At 41.1% G+C, this 12,643-nt stretch overlaps 1 protein-coding gene across 2 annotated transcripts in view; it reads right to left on the reverse strand.

Annotated features, from left to right (window-relative positions):
* Window positions 1-12,300, reverse strand: part of il1rap (interleukin 1 receptor accessory protein) — a 26,453-nt gene extending 14,153 nt beyond the window's left edge. Inside the window, exons 1-4 of one of the 2 annotated variants that reach the window (XM_015378106.1) lie at window positions 11,735-12,300; window positions 8,796-8,866; window positions 1,644-1,839; window positions 1,208-1,291 (exon numbers count right to left, since the gene is read on the reverse strand). In XM_015378106.1, coding sequence (XP_015233592.1) covers window positions 1,208-1,291; window positions 1,644-1,839; window positions 8,796-8,866; window positions 11,735-11,736 — 353 coding nt within the window. In that variant the 5' untranslated portion in view covers window positions 11,737-12,300. The remainder of the gene's footprint in view (window positions 1-1,207; window positions 1,292-1,643; window positions 1,840-8,795; window positions 8,867-11,734) is intronic. The other variant, XM_015378107.1, reaches the window with a different exon arrangement.
* Window positions 12,301-12,643: the final 343 nt, after the last annotated feature.

The following is a 12,643-nucleotide window of genomic DNA, read 5'->3' on the forward strand; positions in this document are numbered from 1 at the left end:
AGAATCTAATGTATGAACAAGTTTCAAGGTGGCTAGCAGTATTGTGCTTCGTGCTGGCTGTGATATCTCAGCTGTATGGATGAATTATTTTGTCCCTAAAAGTTGATTCAGGCAGAATTAATTAATCACTGATTAATCAGTTTTTGGACATTAAGTTCTGTGAAACATTCACTGTCTGTAGCTGAGATGAAACTGTGTCCCTACAGTCACGGCGCCTCCACTATGAGAAACGTCCATTAATGTATAAGAGGAAAAACTAGTTCCAGTGCAGGGATGCAAATAATCAAAGATTTTTATGCTTGAAAATCTCTACAGTGTTTTTGTGAAGACTATTTCAACTATTTCAAAATAAAAGGAGGAACAACAAAATTCCTCAAATCAAGCAGATTCATTTAAAACCTGTTCACTTTTTGTTCTAACTTTACTCCTGTTTTTATTTCAGAAAATCAAACTGTGGGTTGTTGTAATAACATATTTAACCTAATGTATGTCAGAACAAAACAGGTCTTTAAAAAAAAATGTTTTAATCACTGCAGCAGATGGAGGCGGTCCGTCTGAGCTGGAAGGAGGGACAGGAAGTCAAACCTGATGGTTCTGTGGTACCCTCACTGACGAAACCTGACCATGACCCAGAAACCGTGTAGAACTCTATGCTTTGTTTTTCTTAGAGTGGGTAACACCCACTGCTGTCACAGGATGGGTTGATCCATTCGGTCAGCTGCTCAGTTCAAAGCAGCGGATCTCAGAATCCTCTAGATGAAACCAGAGATCAGTCTATGGACCGACCCAAAATCAAGTTCTACTAGAATCTTTTCCGAAAGTTGAATCTGTCAGCTTTTCTGTCTGTGATGACAGATCAGAACCAGAACAATTTAGAGTCCAGATTTCTTTCTGGTTTATAATCTCTCATGCCGGATGTTTAGCTGTGTCTCAGTGGTGGAAGTCGGGTTAATTGAAGCCAAGGTTCTGTGATGCTGAGGTTCTGATTTAAAGCTCGGAGTCCAGAGGAACAAAATTCTTAAGAACATTAAATCATTTCCTTCCCAGTTCTGCACCAGTTTATGATGAAATGTTAAATAAAATCCCAGTAAAACCCAGATGGTTGTAGAGGAAACATTCAATTGTTTTAAAACCTCCAGGAGAAAGTTTTGCAGACCAGAACCGGTCTGTTGCCAGAGAAACCCAAACAGGCAGGATGTGGACTTACCGCAGCATGCAGATGTACTGCCCCGTGTCGTTGGCCACGGCCGGCTGCAGCCACAGTCTCTCCCTGTCTCTGCTGAGGCGCGGGCTGCGGAGCAACAATCACATTAGAGACAGACAATAAATCAGAAACGATCCAATTAGAGCGACATCAGAACAAACTCCCACGTCCTGAGCGACGCCGGCCTAACCGCCCGTCTCACAAACACCAATACATCGTTTCTGGAAGGAAAATCGTTAGGATGCTCTTCATCATTAAATTACACATGCAGAACCAAGGTCCGGGCAGGAAAAGGGCCCGTGTTCCCAGCAGGTGAAACCCAGTTATCTACTGATTGGGTTTGTGTTGCAGGACAGTGAATAATATGCAGAAAACTGGCCTAAAAAATAATAATTAAAGCAGCATTTCTATTACAGAGGGACTTGGTTTCCATGGTTACCTGTAGGGGATGGGCTGCTCCAGGTCATGGCCTTCCAGCAGGCGGTACCAGAACAGGTTGTGTCCGGCGCTCTGGGCTGATGTGTAGTTGTAGACGGAGGGATGAGAGAAGAGAGGACAGGAGATGGAACCGGCCTCGCCGTCCAGAACCGACACCGCCCCCTCACTGGACTCGCCCCAGTCGTAACACATGGGTTCTGGCAGACAGGAGGACAGTGGGACACATTTAGCAGATGTTTTATGTCCCGTTTACTATGAAGATTCCAGCAAAAATAAAATCGAAGAACAACCAGAGACTGAAAACTTCAATTGGACCCAGTTCTTCCAGTCCAAGTTATGGTCCATCCACTTTTCCTGATCTCTATCCTGACAAGGAATCAGGCCCACAGCATGACACTTTCCCCGCCATGCCTTCAACTAGCTGTCCACTCAGATTGAAGTCCTCTAGATACTGAAAGTTAGTAGAATAAAACCTGAGCTGAGTTTCTTTATTGAACAAAAACATGACTGAACTGGAGCTTTGATGTGTTTGGGTCAACAGAACCACCCATGTAGGAGACTCAGCTTTATAAGCCCAAAGAGTTTCCATCAGTCTACGGCTGTTTGGACTGAACCCCCAGCTTATGCAGCAGGTCCAAACTCTAAAACCTGCCTGAAGTGGGTTCTGAACCGTTGTCATGGTTACAGTTCTCCTAATAAGACGTCCCTTCGTTTGCAGAAATCCATTTAATGTAAAGAGAAGCTTTTAAGTCTGCAGCAGAGGGTTAGATATTGATAACAACACGTCGCTCCGTATGTTTTTATCCATCCATCTTGATCCGATTATCGAAGCTCAGGCTGAGGGAAGAAATTACAATCATCCATCTATGCAGCCGTTCCCCCCAGCTCCTCCTGAGGGAGCCCAGAGCGTTTCAGGACAGAATGGACATCTGCCCGCGCCAGGATCCACTCCCAGTGGAACGGGCCGACAAAGTGGTTCTGGAAAGAGGGAATCAGGGTGAAACAGGCTTCAGGTCTGCGTCCAAGCAAGTGTTTTTTGGGGTTCAAACACTTTAAATTCCTTTGAGGGAGCTCTGCTGAAATAACAGCTTTTGTTCTGTCTGGGTCGTCCTACTGGACCTGATAACTTGTATGACAAAACCAAAGATGGGGAGAAAATGGAAAAAATTTTACTCATATAAAAGTAGCTCTACTTTATTATTTAATTTCTTCACAAAAGTAAAAGTAAAAACTGGAAATGACAAATAGAACAAATACTTTGTCAGATTGCATCTCTACTACTGAGTCATTGTTGGCTCCTAACTTCTGACCTAATGTCTAAAATGATGTTGAAAGAGTTTTCTGGAAATACAAACTAAATAACATGATTATGAATAAGCAAATTTTGGCATAAAAGCTATTTTCCAAAACTTTTTTCTTAACACAACCTTAAAGAGGGCAATAAATATGTCATGAAAAGGATTAAGAACTTTCAGTGACATTATTTCCTGTATTTTCACCTGATCATATAGTAGCTCAACTTAATGTTGGTGGGTAGAGTAACCAGAAATCTTTACATTATTAGGAGTAGCAATACTTGGACAAAAATTTTTCTTAAGCAAAAAGTAGAGTAAAGTATAACTACTTCTATGTACACTTGTTTAGACGCAACTTTTCTAAGCTGTTTATAAAAACACGTTTGTCTTTGAGTGGACAAGGCCTCAGGTCATATTCTTTATCAGTAATAAAACCAATATTTGATGACATTTTTTTTTTAGCATTTTTTTTAATCTTGGAATTGATTGAGACTGAAGGAGGTCTGTGATCAGTAAGGAAGGAAAATACTGAAAGTTTCTGTGTTAAAGTCCAATAACTGAAGGAGCGATTCGGATAAAAGGTGACGTCAGAGATAAACCACAGAAATAAATCACAAGTTACTCCTGATGATTTTCTGAACATCTGCCAGAGGAGCGGGACTCCTCCTGTGTGAGGGAACCAAAGCTGCTTTTCAGTCTCCGGATCGACTCCAGGTTCCTTAGTTTGGATCAGATTTGCAAATTTCCTGAACCGCTTCATTTAATCTGTTCAAATCCATCAAAAAACAAATAAACATCTGAGAGCAAAGAGAGAGAGTCCAGGGTTCCTCACCCTGACCTTCATACTGCAAACATCCCAACACTCTGCTTTATCTGGGATTTTCTGGGAAACCCTGCTGCCTGCCTCTCCCAGAGCTTCACTGCACATAGTGTTGGCAATTAGAATGAAGTCTGAAACTAGAAGTTTGGAACTGAAACATTTATACTCTAGAAAATGATTCAGTGCCTGCTGAGCTCCATCTAAAAGGGTTTACAAGCTCCAGCTTGTTATCAGAGAAGCACACAGAACACCTCCCTTTATTGTAGCGGATTAAACATGAACCATAAGCTGCTACAACAATGAGTCAGAACAACCACCTGGCTCCTCAGCTTCTGCTAACATTCAAAACAAGATGGTGAAGTTTGATCTGCTTCCAAGAGCCAGAGCCTTCTCACTAAACCCCTTCCTGATGACGCACCAGCTGTAAGACAATTCAAGGATATCCGGCATTAAAGATGGCGCCTCGCTTTAATGTGTCCTCTGGCCAAGAGACATGGCTGACCTGGATGGCGCAGGTAAATGGACGGTAGAAAGACCCAGTACTCTGGATTTTAGCATATTTTCTCAATCAAAGCTAGGATGCCCTAATGGAACTTAAATATCTTCCATTTAAACTGGACTGAAGGAGCAGAATGAATCCGAGGTTTGAACAATCATCTCAAAGAACAGCAATAAAGCGTGTTCCTCTACCTTACATCGAGATCCTGAGTCTGTTCAAAGGTCTCTACCAGCATTCATCTCCTAAACCAGGCAAATATTCAACCTTTTTTACCTTAATAAAAAATAATCAGTTTCTCTCTTAAACACAAAGGCGTCATCAGCATATTGCTGCATAGTGCAGTAAAATATACCCAAACTATGCATTCCTTTATCATTTCTTTCTAGATTAAAGAACACAGATACAAGGCTGGACTCAATCAGTACTGGATTATTTATAGTCTGCACAAATTACATCCCATAATAGGATGGAACATTCCTCACTAATGGGGCATTAGAAAGTGATCCTGCAAAAAGTCGCTTTGGGAATTTGAACCAGCGATCAATCACCTAAATTAGCGCCGACTAATTCCCTTCCAATTGATTTTCTGACTGATGGTTTCCTCCCCGACTCAAAGATGAAGCCAATCAGTCAAAATGATCTGGAGGGAAACACAGATGATCCTCATTCATCAGGGAAAGGTTAATTAGACCGGAGAGGGAGTCAACTGTTCGATACAGGAAGCGAGGATGGGAATGATGATACAGATAGGAAACCTTTAAACGTCCCGACGCCACGCCGCCTCCAAAACGCACAGCATGACAGCAGGCAGGGGAGAGGCTGCATGAACATTTTAACACAGAGATCACAGAAAGTTTATATCTCCATTGCTCTAAGGAACCCAAAAGCAGAATCTGAATAACAGAAACCAACTAATACGCTTCAATAGCCGCTCATGAAGAACCAAAACATCGACTGACTCAGTTTGCGTTTCAGACGGTGTAAGCAATTCTGTTTCTATGAGAAATTTCCAAAGACCTCAAAAAACATCTTCCACATGTCCTGAAACATCCTCAGGGAGTTTGGGGATCTTTCAACACATCCTCTAAGGTATTAGAGATGAGAAAGTAGTTTTCCTTCACTGACATTTAACCAGTAAGACCCAGTTTGACTCCAAACCAATAAAAGACCAATTCAAGAAAATTAACTCCTCCAAACATTTGTTTTGAGAAAGATTTCCTCTTGTAGGTCTTAGGAATCTGAGCACATCTTCAGGAAACAAGCTCTAAAAAAAGATAAGAACAATATAGCAATCTGCAGCTATTTCTGCTGTTGTACAGATGAAACTGAGATGATTAGAGAGGATCTTCCTGTGAACGGATGATTGGTATGAAGTGGATTTTGTTCCATTACTGTTGCAAAGAAGACATTTAAAAATTGTTGAAAGTTAGAAAAAAATACAATGCAGAAATTAAACATTGAAAAGTGTAAATTTGTTTCAAACTGTATTAGTTTTTCAATTTAATTATCAAGTTAAATTAAGCTTTACAAACCGCCTTTTTTTTTTCCCCAAATCGGGAGTTAGCATGTCTGCATAGATGTTAGTAGAAACATTTTTATTGGTCAATCTGCACATCTGGATGTGTTTCTATTTGGCTTGAAGAAAGAGAATCTGATCTGTGAAACACAATTTGAAAAGAATGTAATTCATAGGATGCAATCCGAAAAAAAAAAAAATTTAAAAACAAAATAAAAAAATACCATTCCGAAAAAAAAAAAAATTTAAAAACAAAATAAAAAAATACCATTTGAAAAAAAAGGCAAAAACAGACTAAAAAAAATAAATCTAATAAGATTTGAAACAAAATCTAAGAAAACAGCTAATTTAGTCCCAAAACCTTGTTTTGTTAAAACATGTTTCCGAATTTCATATCTAGAATGCACTTCTTTCCATTTTCTTTTACAAAACATGTTCTTTGAAAAAATAATGGAATAGATTCACTCCATAGATTAACTCCATAGATCAGGGGTCGGACACCCGCGGCTCCGGAGCCGCATGTGGCTCTTTAGCGCCCCCCTTGCGGCTCCCTAGAGTTTTTTCAAAAATTTATGGAAAATTTTTGGTTTGTTTATTTTAAAATGGTTAAAGGTTAAACAGCAATTCATTATGTTTTCCAATGCTGTAAACATTTGTATAATAAATAAATGTAAACAATATAAGTAAACATTTATTTCAATGAAAATGTGCGTCATAGCCATAGAGATCAGTGGCCAAAGCCTGCAACACATCTCTCAGCGCAGCGCGGTGCCAGGCAAAGGCAGCGGGGGTGGGGTGGGGGGCTCGGACCATGGATCCCAAAGGGAAAAACAGGAAGATACCTGATGAGAACTGAGGATTCAAAGAAGAAAGGACCGAATCATTTGCTTTCATTATCAATGCGGAAGGATTGCCTGCATTTTTGCTTTGGCACGAGAATTTGTCAAATAATAAAAAGATAAATTTGGATATGCATTTCCAGGGAAGGCTAAATATGGAGCTGATCATAAAGTTGGGAGTGAGAGAAAAAGTGTGATTGCAGAACTTCCGGATAAATTAGAGGAGCGCAAAGATAGATTTAAGAAATAGATTGCATCTCCAAACTCCACTAGTGCTTCTAGTTTGGTTTCAAGCAGGAAAAAAAACGTCCACAGATTGAAAAGGTAGCGCTCTTCTGCAGGTATGTAATCCACCCCCAAATCCCCGTAATAAAAATATCACCAAGGAACACTGGTGACGGAGGATGTGGGATTTCAAGGTTAGAGAGCACTGCTCTGATGGATGTCACGTCCACCATAGAAAGATTCCTTTATTGTGTTTCTATAATTTCATCAATGTACCAAAACAGCGCGTTGAAGGGCGCTGTGAGAGCGTTCACTGCTCCTCCCTCACCTCATGCTTCTATGTGACATTTGCTCCAGATAAACATGTAATCATGAATTCTTATTATATATTTAAGCCTATATAGTCCTTTTTTATAGTGGGATAATACAATTAGAGCCTGTGTTGCCATACTAGGCTTATATATACACTAGGCTTTTACATATTTGCGACTCCAGAGAGGTTTGTCTTTGTTTTTTTTTGGTCCAATATGGCTCTTTGAGCAATCTGGGTTGCGGACCCCTGCCATAGATTAACTCCATAGGTGGCTGCAGCCCTTTTAGATGCAAATCACAAACAAAAACCAAATAAAACCAAATAACTGATGAGGTGGAGCTGCAGAGGGGCCTCCTGCTCAGGATTAAAGCTCCACAGTCCAGGACGGGTTCAGCCCAGCTGGTCCTGTGGATCCTGAACGCTGAGCTCCAGATTAATGGATCCTCTCTGCAGCTCCTGACCAGAGTGGATCGGCTGCGCCTGTGTTGGTAATTGACCTGTCAGGTTTTCCCTGCTGGAGTATTAGTCTTTCTATTAAAAGCCCACCCCCCCTGCATGCAGCACCATCCACCCATCCAAACAGCAATCCCTCCACCCATACATCCGTCCGTCTCCAACATGTCATCCTTCCTCCTGCTGCAGACATTACCAATGCCCGTATTAATCATCCAACTTATTTTATCTGGAACCAGGAGGAAACAACGTTCAGCACAGGAAGGAAATAAATCCACCTTTCCATCATAAATGCAGTAAAAATTGAAAAAACTAGAAAAGAAATGCTTAAAGTGTTTTAAAACAATTTAAAAAATTGGTTATTCATGAGCTGCATGTGGTCTGCAGGTGTCAGAACCAAAGCAGCAGAGATGCATCATGGGAGTCCAACACAGCCGCTGAACCGGTCCAGATCCAAACTGGTGGAACCAGCTCTAAGCTGGATCTTTGGGTTTCTGAAGCCATAGAACCAGCTGGAGGCCTTAAACTTTTCCAGTTGGATCAATATTTCTTTCCCTGATTCCAACACAAGTCGATAAGATTAATGAGTTTCCATCTGGTGCTGGCATTGCTGTTAAAGCAAACAACCAGTGCATTAAAGTTATTAAAATCGATATGCAGTCAGGGTATTGATTGGGTCCATCCTCACTGCTGCTGCTGGATTTAACCCATCAGCAGGTGATTCTGAGAAGCTTTGTCACTTTGCTTCCGCCCAGATATCTTTATCAGAAACCCTGGTTCTGAGAAAACATCTCAGACAGCTGCCAACCTTCCAGGGAGTGGAGCTTTTAGAGTTCTTCCCATTAACCGAGAGCTCCAAACGGCTGAGGTCGGGTCGGGTGGAGCCCAGCTCTTCCATGGCCCGTCCTGCTGTGAGCGGGTCGTTCTCCCAGAATCCATGCAGCTTTTCTTCCCGTCATCTTCCTGCAGCTCCATCCATCTCCCACCGCGTTATAAATGAGCCTCCTGCCTCCAGGAGACGCTCTGCTCCTCATTAAGCTCAGAGCAACCAGGAACACGTCCAACTTTTGAGGATTATTTGGACCCAGAAACAGTTTAGGGAGAAATTAGATGAGAAGGTAAAAGTTCTGTGACTCAGATCACTGACTTCACCTTCTAATGAGAACCCACGGGCCCGCCCACCTGTCACCTACCTGTCGAATCGCTGGATTGACACACAGCGCCGCCCGTCACAGCCAGGAGGAAGAGGAGGACGAAGGACGCCCTGTGGAGAGATGAAGAGAACCTCATTAAGTACTGGAATAAATCTGGATGTTTGGTTCAAACTGGAACCAGATCCTGTTTACAGCTTGACTTGTTCTTAATGATTTGTTTTTTATTTTTTATTCTGATGGTATGAAGCTTTATGATTCTGCTCAAAGTTCCTGCAGAACCTTACAGGGTTTGTGAAGCTTTTAGTGGCTTGAAAGATCTTTTCTCAGGGTTTGTTAACCAGCTGTTGAGGTTCTTTTGGGTCTTGGTTCCACCTCATCCTGGAGCTGGTTGAATAAAAAACCAGATGAACCCAAACAGCTCAGTGAGATAAGATGGCTGTTTTTTTTTGTTAGAAACAGATGTGAACTGGTACAGGGTCATAGAATTCAGATCCACTCGGCTTTGCAAGATTTTAATCCAGCAAATATTTAGTTACAGTTCTGTAACTTTATTCCCCCCCATATTCTATATCAGGGTTTATACATGAATGAGTAACTCTTATTTAATGCTTTTTAATGCTCTTAGAAATAATCTTAATGCCATCAACAAGTACCCATGACTTATATATATATATATAAATCCTTCGTTATCTTCACCGTGGACAGGCTGCAGCCATGTCCCGAGTTCCTCGTTTTCCCGCCACTTTGGTTCAAATTAGCATTTTTCCCCCATTCTCTAGCCTTTTCTCCTCCTCACGCTTCTTTTCCAAAGTATTTTAATGCCACGATTATAAAATTTAATGTATTTTAATGCCAATTAAGGCTTTCATTTAAAAAAATAATAATTTAATTACTTTTAATTATTTTTAATGACCCGGGAAACCCTGTATCTTCCATTAGAGAGGCATTATTGTTGCACATCATTTTTGGAAATGAAAATTTTAAAAAGAAAATGCAACTCTCATAGCTGCTCAGTGGGTAGCACTGCCTTGCTACCATGCAGCAAGAAGTTTCCGTGTTCGATTCCCGAATGGAGTTTGCATGTTCTCCCTGAGCATGCGTGGGTTCTCTCCGGGTACTCCGGCTTCCTCCCACAGTCCAAAAACATGACTGTTAGGTTAAGTGGCTTCTCTAAATTCTCCTTAGTTGTGAGTGTGCGTGTGAATGGTTGTTTGTCCCGTTTGTCTCTGTGTTGCCCTGCGATGGACTGGCGACCTGTCCAGGGTGAACCCCGCCTCTCGCCCGTAGACAGCTGGAGATAGACACTAGCACCCCAGCAGGGATGAAGCATGACAGAAAACTGATGGATGGATGGATGGATGGATAGAAAGTGCAACTCAGAATTAAAACATTAAATAAAGCCTAAATTTGTTGCTTCTTTGTTTATTCCTTTTTCTCAAATTTTTTTTATATATATTCATTTTTCAAATGTTATGCATTTTTAATGGTAATTCTTAAAACTCAATCTGAAAGACAGAAGTTTCAAAAATAAAATCTTTAAAAACAAAATGCGAAAACAAAATTTGAAAAATAAAATAACAAAAGATGGAAGAAAAATACCATCTGAGAATAGAGCGAAGTTACTCTCAAAACCTTTGTTTTAAAATAAGTTGTTTTCTTTTTATTTCCAGTAAAAAAAGTGTTGTTTTCTTGCGACAACAATGGAGCCACCGCTTCCCCTCACAGAGAGGCCTCTAACTCCCATCACTGAAATCTGACTCCTATTACTGCAGAATTAAACCCATTTTTTCAGCCATATGTTCTTCCAGAACCCAGTATGGATTCAGCGCTCAGCTTGCTGAATTTTTCACCTTCAGTTAGGACGTTTGAGCAGAAAACAGTGAGGAAAGAGATTGAGTGAGACCGGAGCATCCAGACAGAGGGATAATGTGTCACGGAGGATGATCAGGCAGAGTAAGTGGATCCCTGGAGGGACATACAGAACCAGAGCTGTCCAACAACACCATCCATCATGGCACACTTCATGCCAAAAGGAGCTCAATAAAACCAACAGTGGAACACCTTCTGGTGTGTGTGTGTGTTTATGGGAGACCAGGAAGTTTATTACTCATCCTCAGTGAAACCTCCTTCAGCTTGGACCACAATCATCCCATCATTTCAAGAGTTTTCTGTTTATAAACCAGCAGGTTTAACTTGTAGGGAGTCTGCAGCAGCTGCTGCTTCACCAGGCGTTTCCTGCTGCCATTAATTCAGAGATCTGATGAGGATGAGGAGGCTGCAGCTGTTCTGCTGATCTCTGCAGTCCCCAAACTGACTCTGGAATCTGATTATGAGGGTGGATCGATGAGAAGCACAAACAGATAGAAAAAACCTGCTGTCACTGTTAAAATACAGCTTCCATTTACTCCCAAAGCTGCTTTCTAAAAAAAAAAAAAAAAACCCACTAAAATAAAATTTTATTACACGTTCAAACAAAATTATTCAGCCTGATCGTTTTCAAAGAAATTATCCAAATTTTATGATTAAATCTAAACTTTCATAATATGCTTTCTCTAAAACTTCTATTAAAATGTCTAAAATCGGAAGAACGTGAAACTGAGTACTATATGGATGCCGAAAGGTTAGAAACAGCTGGAAACTTTAAATAGAAAGCGCATTTCTACTTTACATCCTGAATTACCGGACAAAAATCTGCATAAATGTTAAATTCTTGTTTTTTTAAAAGGAGATCCGCTCTGCGGCTTCAGATCTGATGTGACAACCGGTACAGAACTCTGTAATAAATCTATAACAGATCAATAACTCTTATTGGATTCATATCAAATAAGTACAAAAAAAAAAAAAAAAAAAAACGAAAAAAAAAAAACAGTTAATGGTTAAAAACTATCACGGTGTTTAGAGTCACAGTAATCAGTGCCAGGTTCCATTTAAAAAAAACGGTTTATTAAGATAAAACAGCTCAAAAAGAGGAGACTTACATTAGCTGCAGGTAGATGGGTTCGGTCTGGTCAAGATGAACCTTTCGGCGCTAATCAGGACCCGGATAATTGTTTGAACCAGAACCAGGACCGGATCGGACCGTCGGGACTCCTCCTGCCTTCCTCCCAGGAGCAGGAGTCCGGTGTTATGCCCAAACACCGGCGCTCTGCTGATTAACCGCCTATCAGGGCTCCACAGCCGCAGTAAGCATGAAGCGGTGGACCGGGTCCGGTTCTGTCTGGGTGGTCCGGGAACTCCTCCAAAGTGTCCCGGTGATTAACGACCCCGAATAAGAATTAGACTGACTGAAGCCAGACGATCAGTTTTAATTATCCATGGGATCCGAAAAGAAATGACAGCAAATCGGAACCAAGTCGGACTCCCCAGAATCTGGCTTAGAAAAGTGCGTAAAAGGCGCAGAAAGGTGCGTGACAAACGCAGTGATGGTGTTTTTCATAAAGTAGGAAGTAGAAGTTGATTCCGGTCTGCGCTCCTCCTCCTCTGAGCTCATTATGAGAACATCAGATTTCCCAACAATCGGATCGGATCCGAACAGCCAGAACAGGGTCAGAACTGCTCCAGCTCCCATCAGGCTTTTATTCCCGTCGGTCAGTGAAAAATGAGGCAGTAACTCAGAGTTTATTACTGCAGAGGGATCAGGATCCAACAGCTACAAATCAGCTGGACTGTTCTGAAAAACTCAAGATCCAGAGCTCAGTTATTGCTCTTTAAACCTCTGATCCAAACATTATTGTTTTTCCCACTTTCTTTCTGGGGATCTAGATAATCTTGGAACCATGATGTCAGCCCTCACTCCACCTGAGAGGTCCCAATATTTTCTGGCCAAACAAAATTCTTTTCAGCCCCTAAACCAAAAAAAAAAAAAAAAAAAAAAAAAAAAAAAAAAA

The sequence above is a fragment of the Cyprinodon variegatus genome, unplaced genomic scaffold (assembly GCF_000732505.1).
Source record: "Cyprinodon variegatus isolate N-32 unplaced genomic scaffold, C_variegatus-1.0 Scaffold164, whole genome shotgun sequence".
NCBI classification, from domain to species: Eukaryota; Metazoa; Chordata; class Actinopteri; order Cyprinodontiformes; family Cyprinodontidae; genus Cyprinodon; species Cyprinodon variegatus.